This window comes from Lucilia sericata, unplaced genomic scaffold (genome assembly GCF_015586225.1).
Source record: "Lucilia sericata isolate MDLA Ls3-8-SP2 unplaced genomic scaffold, ASM1558622v1 Contig000007F_arrow, whole genome shotgun sequence".
Lineage (NCBI taxonomy): Eukaryota > Metazoa > Arthropoda > Insecta > Diptera > Calliphoridae > Lucilia > Lucilia sericata.
This window is the reverse complement of record NW_023994048.1, coordinates 100,629-120,797: the sequence shown is the minus strand read 5'-3', so window position 1 is coordinate 120,797 and position 20,169 is coordinate 100,629. Positions and strand designations below refer to the sequence as shown.

General features: G+C 29.4%; 1 protein-coding gene across 6 annotated transcripts in view; it reads left to right on the top strand.

The window, feature by feature from the left end:
- LOC119602481 (ETS-like protein pointed) overlaps positions 1-19,906 on the top strand; it is a 185,267-nt gene extending 165,361 nt beyond the window's left edge. For 5 of the 6 annotated variants that reach the window (XM_037954033.1, XM_037954042.1, XM_037954028.1 and 2 more), the window contains 3 exons: positions 18,322-19,169; positions 19,253-19,410; positions 19,512-19,895. In XM_037954033.1, coding sequence (XP_037809961.1) covers positions 18,322-19,169; positions 19,253-19,410; positions 19,512-19,575 — 1,070 coding nt within the window. In that variant the 3' untranslated portion in view covers positions 19,576-19,895. Of the gene's footprint in view, positions 1-12,649; positions 14,085-18,321; positions 19,170-19,252; positions 19,411-19,511 lie in introns of those variants that run through there. The other variant, XM_037954063.1, reaches the window with a different exon arrangement.
- The last annotated feature ends 263 nt before the right edge of the window (positions 19,907-20,169 follow it).

Sequence of the window (20,169 nt, the reverse complement as noted above, 5' to 3'; positions counted from 1 at the left end):
TCTTCCTTTTTTAGTTGCATAGATTTAATAAAAGTTGAGTTTCAAAAAACAATCATTTCGTATGCAATGTGCGTAAACTGAACGATTGAATGAACGAACGTGTTGTACAACACATATCGAAAAAAAAAACACACAAGTGTCCAAATGTAAATACATGTGTGTTTGTTTGTATAGATGCATTAGCCAGTCAACCAGCTACTCATCCATTCATGCAATCATCCATCCCTCTTTCTAGTCATTTATCCACTACTATTATTCGTATTAAGCTTATTTAGTTAGACCTGCTAGAATCTCTTTATAAACAGACATACATATATGTCGTGATGTTGGTTGTTCTTTTTTTTTCTATTATAAACAGTTGACATCCGATTTACATTAACACATAACACACCGACACAGTGACGGACGGCTGGCTGTCCGGACAGACAAATACTTTGCACTACTGGCTGCATTTTTGCTTTTTCCCTGAGAATCTACAAGGTGTTAGGTTGAAAAGTTGTTTAAAAGTGATAAAATTATAAATTTTTTATTGAACTTAACCAGAAATAAATCGTTTTGGTCAACAGAACTACTGGACTTTTGAGGGCCTCGTTTAAGGTATGCCTTTTTCGATTTTATATAGGCAACGATATCATCTTTTGGAATGTGTCTAAAGTTACATAAGCTTAACAATTTGTCGATTTAACGGCTCCAGCTATTCGAAAGTTGTCCTGTATTTCAGATCTGAGCCTTTTCCACTGCTCTTTGATCAGAATTTTATTATTTTATATATTTTTCACCCATGATAATGCGGATATACTTACTCCATTATGCTTTGTAATTTTTTTTCTAAGATACGATTCTTGTTTACATGTCTCTATTCAGTCCTACAGAGTACAATTTAACATTGGAAAACCTTCACTCAAAGTTGTCATATGAAAGTTGGTCCTTCCTCAAGCATTGAAGAATTGCATGTATTCTTCGAACTAAAGTTGGGCAATGTCTTGAAGACGAAATTGGCGAATGTTTGCTTTTCTGTCACAAATCTTTGCAATGATCGGATTCTAATTTAATTCCATTTATAAATACATATATGTATATGATTATACTTTTACCCAGAGTGCGATTAAGGATCGCTATACCCAAACTTGAAGTCGTCGTACAATTAGGTTTATAGTCATTCGTCAAATAATTGTAAATTTTTACACAACTTGTCTTCGATTACACAGGCCAACAAAATTTGAAAAAAGTCGAAACCCAGAGACCAAATCTGAATGAACAGATTGGACATTCAGATGACATAACAAATTGTATAAAAAGAGGTGTCTTTGCGTTGTTAAAGCGTCTGATAGTCAGGATTTTTCAAATTTTATGATACGATATCTTGAAGATGTATTCTGTATTTCGATTCGACTCTCCGCCACATAAAGAACAACTTGGAAAAGCGTAGCTTTGATCGTAATGCAGAATACACTCAAGCATTGTATCGAAATGGAGTTGCTTCTTCTTTTTCTTACGATTCAGTTTTTTGTTGGAAAAACTTTTTTCGAACGTAATCGAAATGCAGAATATAGGCGAATGTGATGGAGGTCAGATTCGGATTCAGTTGGTCTGTGTTATCGTTAAAAGTTTTCTCACCTATTCTTAAAACAACTCGTAAACTATTGTTTACTTAGTATGTTTACGCTTTAAATTGTTGTTGTTGCTATTGTTTTTTAGTTGTTAGTGTCAAATACATAGATTTACAAGTGTGTTTGTTATTAAAAGTTGTTGTGTGTTGTTTTGAAGAGCAGAGAATGAGAGAGGTACGTGTTTCATAAATGATTAACCGGAAGTTTATATTTTTTATATAGATATTTGCTTGTTGTTGTTGTAATTTTCTTACAATTTCCAATAAATTAAAAAAATCTTTACGCAAGCGCCCTTTTTTTCATTTCAAAAAATTTTAATAATTCTTTTGTTTTGGAAAATTCAATTCAGAACTATAGAATTTGTTGTGCAGTGGAAATGATCTTGAAATTTCTTTTGTTCAATATTTTTTTAGTATTTGATATTTATTGATAGGATATTATTTTAATGGATTTTATGAACAATTTTTCCTTTTTCAACAATAGGGAAGAAAAGACACGTGTTGTTTGAAAAAAAAAATATCTCCAAGTGTTTTTTCTTTTGTAATTTTTAAGTAGAGACATGTTTAAGCTTTGATTTTAGCATTGCAATGGGAGGCAACACAAAGATTATATTACTCTTTTTGTTAGTTCCCTGATTTTATGACTCATTCCCTGGTCCTTAGTTTAAAAGAAATAAGAGATAAAGGAATCATATGATTTTTGGTCCTGCTCGGAAACTAAACATTTTTTCAAAACATTTTTAATATTCTAAACTCTTAAAAATACCTTCTATTTTCAAACATTAATCTATCGTGTCTTTAGTATAAGTTTTTAAAGAAATTATCTGGGTTTCTTTCGTAAAACTTTAATTTACATATAAATATTTTCAGTTCTTTAGTATAAGGGCACATGTAGTATTTCAACTGTTTATTCTTTAAAGACGTCTCTTAGTACAAATATTAAGAAAATACGAATTTAATTACATCACAATTACAATTGAAATTCTTGCGCAATAGAATCCTCAAATTAAAATCAAATGATAAATATGAAACAACCCTCCTGACAACTAACAGCAAGTATAAATACGAGTACAAGCAACAGCTGTTCAATCCTTTTTTTTCTATAGACTTGTACGTATATTTTTTAGCCTATAGGCGCTTCCTGTTTGTCTTCCAAATACTCATACTTTGAACATTGAACTTTATTTCATTACTACTTCATCTTGTTCTGCAAATAATATAAAAAAATTGAAAAAAAACCAGAAGTACCAACAAAAAAAACTGAAAAGGACCTCCTACTTTTTGTCTCGTGTTTCTGTAAAAGAAAAGTGGTTTTTCTTTAAAAGTGTTATAGCATTAATAACACATACAACACAATAGAATTATAATGTACCTAAGTGTAATCCTTTTCTTAAGGAAATAATAAATATAATAAAATAAGAATACAATTAAAAGAAATAAGTTTTCAACAAAAATAAAAGGGGGAGCAGATATTTTTCTTATTGTCAAATGACAATTGCCAAATAAACTACTTTGTATTCATTCATTTTAAATGCAGTGAGGCACACACCATTATGCCACCACCAACCAACCATTTTTCTTATTCTTACCACTCAAACTCTCATCATATTTAAGGACAGACATACTATTTATCATTTTTACCCTTTTCTTACCTTAACGATTTTACGAGTTTAAATCAACATTTCAATATTTTTGATTTAGTGGATAATTATGATATGTTAATAATTTTCACATTTACGTGAACCTTTTTGGCAATTATTTTCAATTTTTTTGATTTGTGAAATGATGATATGCCAGCAGTTAAAACGAATTTGAAATGCACTTCGTTTTAAAAGTAATGTATTGAAAATTTCGATTTGAAAAATATATGTATTTGATTTTAAACCCGTCAGTAGAATCTGACAGCCATCTAGGATCAATAAAAAGAGTAAAAACTCTAAAAGATGGTAACGATTGAAGTCAATGTTGAATGTTGTCATATGAATAGGTTTATGATCCTTCGATAAATATGGAAGGTGAGAATCTATTCATTTATTTCTATATATTGACCGCTGGTCAAAGATAATTCTAAATTTGTCAAATGTTTGCATTTCCCTATGTTTAGATTGGATCCAGATCTGATTAGAGGCCGAATTACGGCATACATAATCGAGTAAAACTGATCGATTCTTTTATTATTATGTATTGATTCCTGGTCAAATATAATTTTAAATTTGACGAATGTTGGCATTTCTCTAAGAGGTAATTCATTGGTCCTTTGCAATGATTGTATTTTGAGCTGATAAGTGATCGAATTACCGCATACGTGAACGGTAAAACTGATCGTAATTTTCGATATCGAACAAATAGCCGTAGCAATCCGTTGCTGCACGAGTGGCTCTAAATTGCGGGACTAAGTTTGGCTGCTATTCTATATTGAAGACCCAGATACAGAAATATACCACTATTTACCTAATCACAGGACTATGCAATATGGCGCCTTCACGGCTTAATATATTTACCGATAGCCACAAGGCAATTGGGGCGATAGTAGATGCTAAAGTTAAGTTTAAGACCGTATTGGATTGTAAGAAAGCACTAACCGAATGCTCTACAAGAGGTAAGATTTACATCATATGGGTACCAGGGCACACACAGGCCACTATGGAGTAGTCGGCAACGAAAGAGCGAATATAATAGCTTTAAAGGGAAAGGGAGCTGGAAGTACACAAAATCATTTGACCCAACGAGGTCAGAATTAAAAATATAGGTGAGAGAAACTTATAAGACCTCTTAGAATAATGAAAGGGTGGGAGAACCACAAACTTCCTATGAGGCGACCCTAACGAGATCAGAACGAGAAGCCTCTTCCTTCTGAGTAGAAACACAGAATTACGGACACAGCTATACAAAATTGGACGTAAGGATTCAGACAAATGTAGAGCATAAATTTGAATGAGAATGGAACTCTGGAGCACTTTAATTTTTATTGTCAGGCTTTCGCCGAAATTAGATACAAATATATTGGAAGTGATATTATTCCGGATATAACATCGTACGACAATACATTCAGTGAATACTATATAAGGATTTTGTTTTTACCAACAAACATTCTCTATAAAAAGGAGCGATAGGCCCTATAGTGGTCTAGGTGTATTTCTTCGGATTTGATGTAGATACATCCTTCTATTAACCTAACCTAACTGGAAAATTTTAGATAGCTTCGTCTTGAAGTCCAAATTATGAAGATAAAAGTCATCATTAATCCCATTTATGCTAAGCAAGATACTCGAGGTCAAAAGCAAAGAGTGTTTGGACCAAAACTCATCGAAATCTTATTCGAATTTTTTTCAACTCTAACTGAAGAAATAAGGATATTTAGTGTTACAAATGTAATAAACAACTAAACCCCGAGATTTTTTCGAAAATATATATATAGCAGTGCCTAATTTTTACAAAAATTTCAAAACCTTATTAATGGTTTGATAAGTTTGTCATTATTATATTTTATATAATATTCAACCACCACCAACTGCTATCAAACTACATACCAAAGACAACATTTCAAAATTAACGTAAAAGAAGAATTGAGTGTATGAGTGTTTATAGGCTCAATTTTTAATTGGTGTTATGATTTGTATTTATTTGCTGTTGTTTTTATCTGTATAGAAAATCCCTAATAATTCAAGCATACAATACAATACAAAAAAAAAACACGAAACGAAGCAGAATCTGTTAAAACGCGCAGGCGCACGTGCTTTAACCGGAAACGCCATATATGCCTATTTTACTGTTTTTTATAATTTTTTTATAACAATTTTTTGTTAAAATTTGTAATGGTAGTTGTTTGTCAAAAAAAAAAACTCGAAACTTATTACCAAATGTTCAAAAGGTATCTTCTGCTTTTTTCATTCCTATACTCTCTGCTATACAGCGAGTCTTTGATTATATTGTACAGAAGAGTATATGTGTGTATGTTTCTAAAATGTTTGTTGTTGTTTGATTTCCGTTTTTGAAATATGATGACATTTCTTGTCCAAAAACAAATACAGACAGATGGATGGATGGACGGACGGACAGACAAACTGCCAACAGCTCTATAGACAGACCATACAAAAAAAAAACACAAGTTGATTCAAACAAACAAATAAAGTTTAACCAAAATTTATGATTTAATACCCAAAAATTTTGATGGTTAAAGAATTTTAATTTCAATTCATTCATTTATACAAACGTTTTAATTTTCAGTTAGTGTTTTTTGTTGTTTCTTTGCTTTTTGTGCATATGATTATGTTGTTAAATTTTAAGGATTTACCATATTTAGTTTATGGCTGATAAGAGTTCATTAAACGTTGAATATATTTAGCCAAAAAAAATACATATTTGAAAAAAAAGGCCTGTTGCATATAATTTTTATTACACAGACCTGTTGAAATGAAGTGATCAATGCAGAGTTTTTTCTTTATTTTATTTAATTTATGTTCTTCTTACAATTTAGTCATTTATGTGATGAATTATAAGCAGGATATGGTGATAAAAAGTGCAATTTATCATAGTCAAAATTTTTTTATTTTTTTAAATTTTCTTTAAGGATATTTTAAAAATTGTGTTCTTAATATTTATGTCTATATTAAAGATTTTTAGTTTGTTAAAATAAACGGTAAATTTTATGATTTCTATGACAACTATTGAATGATTTTGAATATTGATTTAAAGGACATTGAAAATTTATTAAATTTAATCATAAATTATGTTATAGAGTGTCAAAAGTATTTTTATTACAAATTTTAAACATTTTATGATTTTGTTAACAGTTATTTTTGACCAGGTTAAGTCCATGTTTAGCATTTTTTATCACAGCCATCACCATGTGTTTGAATTTTTTAAATTGTTTTACTCAAGAACTTACTTTTCCCTTACTTGTTTAATATATGGGTTAAAAATATGGGTAAAAGAATGCCATAAGGCCTCTTGGAATAATGAAACGGTAGGTAAAACCACAAAGATCTTATGGTGTGACCCTAATGAGAGCAGGACGAAAAATATCCTCAAAATGAGCAAGTCTGAGGTTAGTATGATGGTACGTATTTTGAGTGGACACACAGAATTACGGGCACAACTATAAAATTAATAGTAGACGCAGTGGACCTACTAAAACTACTTACATACTTAATTCCCAGTAGTAAGTACTTACCTAACTCCCTACTTGTAATAAAGCCTACTTTAATGTCATCACCATGTTAAAATGATGACTTCAAACCTTCTTACTTTTCAATGTAGTAAGTTTTTGCTGGGTACAATTAAAACCAACGCAAAAAAATCTAACAAAACTGAATAAAACTTAAGATTTTTTTTAATTAATTATTTTTTTTTTTAATAAAACAAAAACCATTAATAAAATGTTGCAAATGACTAAACTAAGACAGGTTTTTTTTATTTAAATTTAATAAAAACATTTATTATTTTCCCAACAATAAAAACACCTAAGACAAACGCCATTTTGTACCAAACCTCAAGAGTTTAAAGAAAGAAAAAAAAACACACACTCTGCAAGACAAACCCCCCTACGCTTTAAAAGTTTAAAAAAAAAGTTCATTATAAAAAAAAATCATTAAACAGTTAAAAAAACAAATACTAATATTCAGACAAACCAATACTAAAACAAAAACTATAAACTGACAAATCAACCAACCCATTTAACACATACTGACACACTCAAACTCAAGTATTTCACAGATACGTTTTTAAGTATATATTTGAAATGGTCATTTCTTATAAACTTTAAGACACGAAAAGCTTTTTTTTTCATTTTATTATTCAACAAAGATTTAAATTTCAAATATCAACTACATATTAACCAATCCCAATCGACAATTATATACAAGACAAAAAAAAAACAACAACAACAAAACGAATGTATGTATATGCTGCCTGCTTATAGATATACATGTGAACATACATTTTAAAATATATATGTATTCTCATATGTGAACACAACACCATCATTAACCGTACAGACTATATCTCATAAACAAAATTTTAACTCTCCCGGGCCAGTCTGTAAAAAGCTGGAATCTTAAAAAAGTTTTAGTCCAGATCAAGAAGTTCCTCTCCCTATTTTCAACAGGCAGATCTTAGAATTTCATAACACCTTTCTAAGTAATCGGCAACGAAAGGGCGAATGTATTAGATTTAAAGGGAAGGGAGCTCGAGGTACTTAACCTGACGTTCGAAAAACCATTCGACGCAACGAAGGCTGAATTAAAAATATGGGTAAGAGAATCCCATAAGGCCCCTTGAAATAATGAAACGGTGGGTAGAACCACAAAAATCATATAGAGCAGGACGCGAAATCTTCCCAAAATGAGCAAGTCTGAGGTTAGTATGATGGTACGTATTCTGAGTGGGCACACAGGATTACCGGCACAGCCATACAAAATTGGACTTGCAGGCTACAGATGAATGTAGAGCATGCGGAGAGGACAGTGATACTGTGGAGCACTTTCATTACCACCGTCAGGCATTCGCCGAAGTTAGATCCAAGTATCTTGGAAGTGATGTTATTCCGGAAATTAGGAATTACGTTCACAAAAAGGAGCGCACAACAAGCCCGATAGTGGACTAGGTGTATTTCTTCGGATTTGAAGAAACCTAACCTAAAGTGATTTCTAGAATAAGTTAGGCTGCCTTGCCCGATTTTATCAATCTAAACGTATATACTTTAAGGTGTTGAACCAATATTTTTGTGCCTAACAAAACATTGCAATGGTGTAGGGTATAACTATAGATATAATGATGAAAATGGAACTCCTAATTTTAACAAAAACTTCTTTTAAATAACTGCTTTAAATTCGAAAAGACAAAAGTAAAAATCTTTTTGAAAAAAAAAACTCTTATTGAAAATATGTTCAAAACTGAAATAACGTTGGTGGCTGTACCGCAACCATTTCATATTGTTGTTTTTGGCAAATGTTGTACAACTCAAATTATCATGAAGATGTTGATAATAACGACAACGACGACGACGATGTTTATGTTGATGTTGCTGATAATGTTTTATAAAAAAGATGTTGTTGTTGTAGTCGCTGATGATTTTATTTGCTGTTGTTGGTTGGACAGCAAACCGACAACCCACATACATGATAAAGTGGTGTGTGGTTTGAATTGTTTTTTCACAAATTTTTAATTTTTTTTTTTTTGCAAATTCCCATTCATTATAAAGAAACTGACCTAAACTAAAAATAAATTTATTTTTTATTTATTTTTATAATATCTTTTAATAATGAATGAAATTTATATACAAGTGTTGGTTTTTATTGTGTGAGATTTTGTTTTTTTTTTTTTTTTTGATATTTTTGAATAATGTTTATGGCCATGTTGGCCATTTTGTTAGATTTTTTTGTTATTTTTTTCATTAATGATTATTTAAATAAAAATTTGCCAGCTTTATTTGGTTTTCACAAAATGTTCTGTTCGTGTTTTTTAATTAGTTTTTTTTTTGCTGATTTTTTTTATAGAAAAAAACATGTAGGTAGGCTGGAAAGTAATGTAGCCTTAATATGGTTTAAATTTGAGTTTTATTTTGTTGGACTATAAAATTATTATGACGTTAATTTTCTATTTAAAATTCTAGATATGTTTGATTAAAATAAATTCCTTTTTTAAACACTTTTTTTGTTAATAGAAAAACAACAAAATTTCTATGAATTAAAATTATTTTTTTAATGAATATAAAATTCTTAGTATTTTTCTTCCACATTGTATGAAAAAGCGTGCAAATATTTTGTGTAACTAGAATTAGTTTTTACACACTTTAACACTTTATTTAAAATTTTTATTTGCGTTTTTGTTTTGAAATTTTATTTTAATAAATTTGTTCATAATGTTCCAAAGCACTTAGGGAAGACTTTATTTTCAATATTCAAAATATCATTAAATTCTTCATTTCAAATCATTGGAATCTAATTAAAACTTTACAATTGAAAGCTGTTGTTATCCATTTAAAAAATAATCAGCACACAATTAAAATTAAAAGCTTGTTAATTATTTGTTTTTAAATTAGATTCAATTAAAAAGTCTGAAATTGACTTATAATTAAATTTTTTTCATTAAGCTTAGTGCGGAAAAGTGTTAAGTTCAAATTTTATAAAATAATTGAAAACATGAACAATATCATTATAAAACTAAGTTATACCAATAGCAGAACATTTAACATAATAATGAGCTACAGAGCCCAATTTTTGATGTGTACGGTTGTATGGGGCTTAAGTGAAATAATAGACAGATTTCAACCATTTTCAATATTCTTCGTCTTTGGATCAAAACATTTTATCAAATTAATTTGAAAATTTGCAACAGATCGACAAAATTTGAAAACAGTCGAAACCCTGAGCCGTGCTGAATCCGAATCTAGCCTCACATTTTCTCCATCACATCTGGGTTTAAGAAAAACGCTATTGTTGGCCCTTTTTTAGATGTTATAGCAGCGCCAAGACAACTTTATTTATAAAATGTTGTATCTGCATAAGAAAGAATGGACTTTCTTCTTTAAAATAAAGGCTTAACATTTGACATATTTTCTTTCTCCATCGAGATATATTCACCTAAAGCTTGAAAACTTATGATTTTCGGTATATTAATGGTATTTATACTACTCGGCACTACTATAGTGTCGAGGGTGTTATGTTGTATAAATATTATTTATAACGAGCAAAAATATTGGATCCATACCTACTTTAGGATGTTCCAATCGACTGAAACTCATTTTCTGATTCGACTTAACGTTGTCTGTCTGTCCGTCAACTTCAACGGATGATATCTCTGCAGCAGATTTTTAAACAATTAGAAAAGCATTTTTATAGAAAAAAGTGCGAAAATTTTTATATATATAAGTTTTTTTTTAAATAAAGGCGAAATGTACGAAACCAATCAGTTTTTCTCAATTTATTGTTGTAGCAAGCTTTAGGTGATGATATCTCGAAGAAGAAATGAGAAAGAATAGGCTTTCAGATGGCATACAACATTCTATTAATTAAGTTGTCTTGGTATTGTTATAACGTCTCAAAAATTACCAAAAATTGCGGGTTTTCTAACTTCAACACACGATAATCCCCGATATGAAGGAGAAAGTGTGAGGTCAGATTCGGATTCAGCACAGCTCAATCCCATAAAAAGTATACTTTGGTTTTTGTATACTTAAAAATTTTTCGTCTAGTGTTATAAGGATCACATGGACAGACATCGCTAGAGTAAATTATTCTGAGACGATTGGAATACTTTAATAAAATTTTAAAAAGTTCGAGTCCGCTAAATACTTAACTTGCCTCATAATTTCTCCGTCACTTCAGGTTTTTGAGATATCTTGTCTTAAAAACTGAAAAACCCCGGCCATAACTATGGCATGATTCGGCTTCATATGCTTAATGCTATAGAAAAGTATACTTTAGTCTCTGGGTTAAAAATTTATTCTTCTGTGTGGTAGAAACATTGCCGCAATCAATTTTTTTTTAATCGATAAAAAATGTATAAAGTTTAAAAAATATTCATTAGTTCTAACAAGTTACTATCAAATCAATAGAATTTCAAAACGGTTTTTTAAACACAAATACTAGGTTAATCCAATATTTAATAAATTTCCAAATGTCTTTAAATATAAAATTCTATTATTTTTTAAACATTCTAAAACAAAACCATTAAAATATTAATTAAAAATTAAACAACATTTTAAAATAATTCAAACAAGTTGCTATATATGACACAAACTATACGATATACATATGAAATAAATTATTTAACAACAACAAAAATTAGATCATTTTTATTGTTAAAAAAAAATTTTGCATAATAATCAAAAAAAAAAATCCAAAATAAGTGCTCAAATACATTTTTAATTAATTTTTAGTTTAAAATTAATTTACTGCTTAATTTGGATAAGCGCTTAAGTTGCACTCTAATGGTAAAATTTAAAAAATATTTCTAATAAATTTTAATTCACATGTATGAATAACAAAAAATAAGTACAAGAAAAAAAAAAACTTGTACAACATTTAAACAACAAAACTACAAAACGTAGAATGAAATATTTTTTTCAAACGAGATACTAAATAGAAAATAACTATACATAGATTTGCTGCAAATACAACTTACTACTCACGAACTAACAAACGAATAAATAAATGCCAATATTGCTCACTTACTACTCACCCATACTTGCACTACACACTCTTGGTATAGCTCGTTTATATACAAAAATAACAACAAAAATAATAAAAATTATCTAAGCGAGTTTATACACAACAAATACTTTTACATTTTATAAATACAATTGGACACACAGATACTAAACACCACCACACTAATGAATGAATTTCAGAATGAAAAAAAGAAAACAACAAAAACAAAATTGAGTTTTAAGTGAGTGTGTGTATGTGCCTTAGTGAGTTAGTTGGTGAGTATATTATTGTGTGGCAAAAAAAATAAAATACCAACAACAAGAAAAAACAAAAAACTAAAGAAAAACAACTTCAAACATTGGTTAGTTGTGAGTTTAGTTCATAAACGGATGTCAAAGGTGCAAGAGGTACGGACGGATATACGCGTATGATTAAAACCAAAAAAACCAAAAGATATTTGAAAAAATACCTACAACAACAAAATACCATAATTATTAAAAACGTATTAATAAACAGATTGGAAAAAAATCTCTAAATAATTAAAGAATATTTAAGGAAAAGAATTCTTAAAAGATTTTAAACTTTATAATGGATATTTAATGAGTTTTAAAAAATTTATAACAAGTGTTAAAAAAAATTAAAACCAAAGGATTATTATGTTTAAAAAACAAATAAATATTACTTAATATTTTTTTATTTATTAAAAAAATTTTAAACATTTTAATAAATTCACCCGCATTTGTTAAAAAAACAAAAAATTTTACAAAATTGTTCTAGTGTTTGCAAAAAATAAAATCTTTTTCAAATTAAAATTTCTAATAAAACTAAAAATAAATTAAAATCTATTAAAACCCTCTTTTCTATATAAAAAAAAAATCAATTAAATTTGATTTATGGTCCAGCAATTTTTATGTTAATAATATTGCAAGTACTACCAGCATAATTTGTTCCAGTGAAATATTCATTTAAAATGATGTCAAATCAAATGACAAGTGACTAAATACATTGAGAGAAAAAAAAAAGAATAATAATATTAATTAAAATACCCGGGCTTTTACAGAAAAACAAATACAAGCATCCCCCATATTTTAAACTAGATCGTGCGTTTGCAAAGTAATCCTCCACAACGTGTATGTGAGTGTGTGAGTGTGCGTTAAATTGAAAATACAAAACTGTGTGCGTTTTAGTTTTTTTATATTTTATAAAAGTCAATGACGTTGATTTTCAAATCAAAGGAAATTGAAATTTTTGTCAACGCTGTACCCAAGCAAGTTAACCAGAAGACATGCCGCCCTCTGCGTTTTTAGTTGGTTCTACCATTATAACAACACCCGCTTGTGAGATCTCACCAAATAAAACAGCCTTGCAATTGTTATCACCACCTCCAGCACAACTACAGACACAAACTCAAACTCAAATCCAAACCCCTGTACGCCAGAGCGTTAGTCCACAAATTAAAACGGAATATAATTTAAACAACAATTGTCACTCGTTGCAAAACTTTAATTATTTGAATTCAAGTGATTTGAGTGATAAAGCAACGAATATGGTTTTGCAATCGTACAACAGTTACGAGCAATATCATTTGCAACAGCAGCATCATGGTCAAACGGCAGCCACGGTGTTGGCACAACACTCACCTCCTTTATATAATACTGCAACTACAAACTCACCCGCCGCTATAAATACTCATCATCAACAAAATACCCAGCAGCAGCAACAGCAGCATCATCAGCAACAACAAAATAATCTCCCTCAGTATCAAAACCTCTACAACAGCCCGCCTCATCATCAGCAACAGCAGCATCTGACAAATCTGTCTGCAACACATAACCTCAGCAACAACAACAGCCACCCCCACCATCAACAACATCAGCTGCAGCAACACCAGCATCATCAACAACAGCAGCCTCAACATCACCATCATCACTCCCTCCACCAACATTTGAGCCATCAGCAACAACAACAACAGCAGCACACGCAACAACGTTTATCCGCCGGCAGTAGCAGTAGTGTTACTTCATCTTTATCATCAAATAATTCCTCTCTAACTTCGGTTTCATCTGCCAATACAAATGTTTCTTCCACCACACCTGCTGTCTCATCATCATCATCCGCCTCGACGTCTACTGCTGCTTCCTCGGTTGTAAATTCTCTAACCTCCTCCAGCTCACCCTCATCGGCTTCGTCAACGGCTGGTCCGTTTTTGTCAGCCGCCTCGTTGGGAATTAATTATTTCAACGATACCATACCATATGTGGGAGATTATTCAGCTGCGACGGGTCATTTATACACCGATATTGATGCAAACTTTTTTAGTCAAGGTAAATGAGCAAAAAATAACAATTATGACGGAATTAAATAGATCTCGCGATCGTTCATATAAATTTAAAAAAAGCTTTAATTTCTTTACAAACGAATCCATAAAAAGTGTTTATAACATGATTATGATCGTGTTTGAAAGGATTTAGAGTGAACTTTTTCAATTTCAAGCGCCATAAATGTTTCTTAACCTAAAATATATCTCAATGTAAATTTGTTAAATAAAATAGTTGATTTAATTTTATTATCTCTTAAGGTGGATACGATCATGTTTGATCATAGAATTGAAAATTTAAAAAAAATTATCGTTTTGAAAACTCACATGTGCCGAATTCAAAAAGATATCAAAAATAAAAGTATGTGGAATTCAAAAGTTTTGACAAAATATTCTTGTGATCTTGGATTTTTAATATTTGAATGTGATCAATTTTCAAAAATAAAAGTATGATGGGATTTAAAGGTTGTTTTCTTGGGATCTTAAATTTTAAATACATAGTTTTTATAAAAATTTTGAAGTGATCACGTAGTAGGTTTCTACTAACACTTTTATCTCAGATTTGTGTGATTTTCTATAGCAAGAACTATATATGTCCGTAAGTTCATATCTATGCCTTTGGTAGAAAATTTGTTAAAATTTGAATTCTTAATGAAACGATTTTATATTTTTGATAATTTTGCACTAAAATCATAAAAATATTTAAAATTACTACAAAACAAAAAAAAGATAAGTGAAAATATGTATAAATAGAAGTTTTTGCAAATACATAATTAATATAAATTCCATAAAAAATTATTTAATATTAAAAATTTTTTTACTGATTAAACATTTTAAGCTAAAATAAAACAAATACCAAGAAACGAAACAAAAAAAACATGAAAAGATTGTCAGAAAAAAACCCTATAAACAATGAACAAAAACAAATAAAATCAAAACCGAGCCAATGCAAATAAATGTATATTAAAATATAAAACAACAACGTAAACAATTAAAATATTTTTAATTACATTCACACTATATAAATTAAACAAAAGAAAAAAACAACAACAGAAAAATTGTACTTGTTTTACACACCAAAAAAAAAAACAAGCAACAACTAATTATCACATCAACACCACCACCCTCAAAAATTTACAAATATTAAAATTTAAATACCAAAAAGAAAAAAAACTAAAATTGGAATTCTGAAACACATAAATTAAATCTTAAAAATGCTTTGTATGCTTTTTATTTATATTCTAACTCGTAATTGTGGTTGAATGATTATAATTTTGTTAAATTACATTTCGAATCAAATATTTACATAAACAAAAAACCTCAACCACAAATCCCTCTTTGATGTTAAGATAAATATGGTTAGCCTAAATGAGGGTGTGAAATTAAGATTTGTCCTTAAATAGATTTTAATTAAATTGTAACTTTTCTTGTTAATCCTTTACTATTTTCCCACAAACACCCCTTTTTGAGTTTGACTGACTTCAAAAGTGTAAACAGAGTCAATGTATAGACAACACCATAGAAAGTACCGGCAAAATTTGATTGTTTTATTGTTGTCATGGTAAATAGCTTAAGGGAAAGTTTGTTGCTTTAAATTCAACAAGTTGTTGGTGAATGTAACAAGTAGTATTTAGTTATGATTGTAGTTCTGCTACAAAATGTGGGTATTTTGTATTGAACTACGTTTTACTTTAATGAAATATGTATAAATGGTGATAACATGGGCGGCAAGTTCTTACCACGCTCGCTTACAAATAGCTACTTAAATTAGTACTTACAAATGCACAAAAAATGCTCACGCAGAATATGAATTTGAGCTTGTTGTTTTGTAGTGCCTTCCTAGGGAAAAATGATACAGCTGTCGCTGGGTTAACAATCTTTGGCCTAGTATGACTCAGATCGTTCCGGAGCGAAGATCTAATTGTCCTGAGAACTTGGGCTTGTTGTTTGCTGTCGTATTCTTAACACCACTGCTTAGTTATTTTATTGTGCAAACTCTAAATAAAGTACTTACTTATCTGATTATATGTAAGTCATTATAAGACTACTTAAAAGTAATGCAGACGGTAGTAGTCATTGAAAAGTAAGTGGTTATGTAAGTACAAGTCTTTATAAAGTTTTTGCTGTGTAGATAAACTTACTTATAAAGAAAAAAATACCTAAATTTTGACAATCTTTAAACAATTTAAGTAAATAATATGTTATTTTATTTAAGAATAACATACTTTTCCAAACATATTTATCAAACTTTCAATATTCCCTAAAATTTAAAACATTTTATTTAAAAAAAACTGTGAATGTTTGATTAATATTTGTATAAAAAAATGGCGCCAAAATATAAAATATTGAACAAATTTGTTGCTCCGAACTTACACTACAGTTTTTAATCAATTAATAATTTCATTATCTTAATTAATATTTTAATTGTCTTAAATAACATTTTGCAAAAATTCGTTAAAAAAATTTTAGAATAATTCTATTAATATTTGGAATAAATACTAAAAATTAATTTTGAAATTAAACTTATTCAGAATAGAATATAATTTTAAAAACCTGATTTTAATATCAATGAAAATTTTTTCGAAAAACTACCTACAAAATTGAAAAACTTTGAAATTTTTTAAAAATAATTAATTCTATATCACTTCAATTTAGATAGACAGATGCAGACAGATCCCACAGATTTGTTCAGGTCCAGTTTATCGGTCAATATGACTAAATTTGTAATGACAGTGATCATCATTATAATTTGTCGTTAAAGAAGCGATTTGTTATGATGGTAGTTTTGATTCCCATGGTGTCAAAAATACATATATACATTTAGGAATGGGTGATGAATGAAATTAATATCTAAAACAAATACTTATTTATTTTAAGAAATCGAATGCAAAAGTTTTATAAAACTTTTAATACTCATAACAAAAATTACAACAAATTTATTTACTTAAAAACAAAGGAATTTATAACGAATTATATCCTTTACATTTTATTCAAACAGTAAACAAAACGTAAGAAAATCAACAAACATTTCTAATACCAAATACAACAAACAACTTAACAGATACAAATATACAACTTTAATAAAATGAAACAAAAATGGGAGGAGTATATGGCCAATACACTTAACAAACACAGATACAAATAAAAACAAAACAAAATCTGAGCAAATAAACTCTCAAACTTGTCAAGCATCTCTCTAAAATAAATTTTGAAAGCATCTCAAAATCTGCGCAATAATAAAAATCAAAGAAAAAGTTTGCAAAACTACAATGCCCCCCGAAAAGCAAAACAGCAGACCCCAACAAACACAAACATACAATAAATCTTAAGCGCACTGTTTTTGTACATAAAATGCCATTACACTCCCAAAAAAAAATAACTAGTAAAAGCTTTTTTGCAATGAACTTTTGTTGTTGGTTTTAAACAGCAACAGGTTTTTCATGATTTTATTTTACATCTAAGTTTTTCTAGTATTGCTGTGTTATATTAGTAGTAGTGGTGGTATCTAATAATGTTTTTCTCTCCCTACCTAGACCATAAGAAATGTAGAAAAATTGTTATAGATTTCTTATACACACAAACACACACCCTGGCCTCCAGAGAAGATAGAAGAAAACCCATCGAACGGTCGTTTGGTCTCTGATTTGTTTCTTTTTTTTTTTTTGTATCTCTAAGCTTTATATTTTGTTTATTGGGGTGTTTGAGAGAGTGTGAGTGGTTGTTGTTTTTGTATTTATTATATGTATGTAAGTTTTCTTGGTATTTGTAACTCATTGGATTTTGATTGGTTTTCGAATTTTATCAAATCATCAACGATTTATGCGCATGATGTTAGTGTTATTGTTTTTGTTGTTAGTAGTACATTTAATGAAGGGGTTAATTGTTTGGTGGGGTTTTTGTTGTTGTTGTGGTCTTTTATTTGTTGTTTTATTATTACATTTAATATTTATGTAGATAGATCTGTCACGCCTTTTAGACGGCATCAGAAAATGTTTGTTAGAAATAAGAAAAAAGGAAAATGGAGATTTTTATTTTATCAAGATACATTTATCAATCTGAAAATATACATACCTATGTACATATTATTCTAAATACACGGTGTGACAAAAAAAATATAAAAACATTAAAGTTTTTTTTTTAAAAAAAAATTTATAATTTTTTTTACAAAAATCCTAAAATTTTAAAGTTAATTTTTCCTTTAAACTTTATACTAAATCCACACTATTTTTATTATCTCTTTTTAGGTTATTCAACTCCTCATGATCGCAATAATAGCCCGCCACCTCAACAGCAGCAGCAGCAATCGCAAACTGCTGCCAATACAGCCATGTTGCCACCAGCTCAAACACAAAACTCCACATCCTCTAATGCCAATAACAATAGCAATAACAGTGCTTCAGCCCTTTCGCCCAATAGTGCTAATAGTAATAATAATAACAACAACAATAATAATGGTGCCAATCTCAATTTTCTGCAAATGACCATGAGAAACCCAGCCGCTGCATTCTATACACAACATACCATGAAAGAGGAGCCCGGTACTCAATCCGCCTATGGAAATCTAAGTGCCAATAACAATCAAACAGATCCCACAGATTTGTCCGGGTTCGGTTTACCCGCCAGTATGACCAAAACATCAGCAGCCAGTTACGATGACAATGATTATCATAACAGCATGTCGTCACAGGATCATCAGAGCCAAGCAAGCTATTTAGACGGTAGTTCGCCGGATTTCTATGGTCTAAATGGTGTGGAACAGAAATATACAGACTATGGTCGTTCAAGGTTTCACAATTCCTACCCGCCAGAGTTTTCCTCCTACGATACATCACAATTCCCCTCAATGGCTGCGGCCGATCAATGGGGTGTCCATCATGGTAATCAACATCATGCCGCCTATCTGTCTACCATGAGTCTGGATAAGGCTTTATTGGGTAGTTATCCCTCACAGGGTGGTGTTCCCTGTTTCCAAGGCTCTGGACCCATACAACTGTGGCAATTTTTGTTAGAACTTTTAATGGATAAAAATTGTCAGGGTTTTATTTCCTGGACTGGTGATGGTTGGGAATTCAAATTGACAGATCCTGATGAGGTAAGTTATTGATTGTGTGTGTTATGACAAATGACAAAGATTAGCTAACGTTTTTCTGTTTTTTTCAAATTATTTCCTTTAAGGTGGCTCGTCGTTGGGGTATACGCAAGAATAAACCAAAAATGAACTATGAAAAGCTGAGCAGAGGCCTACGTTATTATTACGATAAGAATATTATACACAAAACCGCTGGTAAACGTTATGTCTATCGTTTTGTTTGTGATCTACAAAATTTAATTGGGTAAGTTTCTTTAAAAAACTTTAAAAAACCTTATGTTTTCAAAATTATTTTTAATTTAAACTTAAAACTAATAATTTTCTTTTCTTTTCTTCCCATAACAGTTATTCACCCGAAGAATTGTGTGCTAAATATGACCTCAAAACTGAAAAGAAAGATGATGATTAGAATTTTTCTTTAGAACATAAGACGTGCAGCAACAGACTTTAACAAAAACAACAACAACAAAATGGTGGATTCTTCCAAATGTGCTTAAAAGTAAATTTTCAACTACTCTACTACTACACTCAGCAAAAAGTAACCCAACAAACAATATAAAAAAAATACACACTAAAACATACATTAAAGAAATTCTGTTCTTTTTCTATCAATTACTCACATAATAATAATCTTTTATTTTTTGTTAAAGATAAAATAGTAAAAACATTTAATAATTTTTAAATGCATATATAAAAAAAAACGTGATGTAATTTTATAAGTTTATTTTTTTATAAAAATATTTAACAATTATTTTCTATTATAATATAAATCAAACAATAGTGGCTTGTTAGAAAATTAAAATATATATTTAATAAAATATTTTTAAATTTTATTTAATAAATAATTAATTTGAAATTAATTAATTTTTCTTTAATTTTAATACATTTTATGTATTTAATATTTAGTTAGTTTCTCTTTTCTTTATTAGTTATAAAACAGAAAACAATACAAAAAAAACGCAATGTTCTCGTTAATTTATTAAGTTTTATTATTACAAAAAAA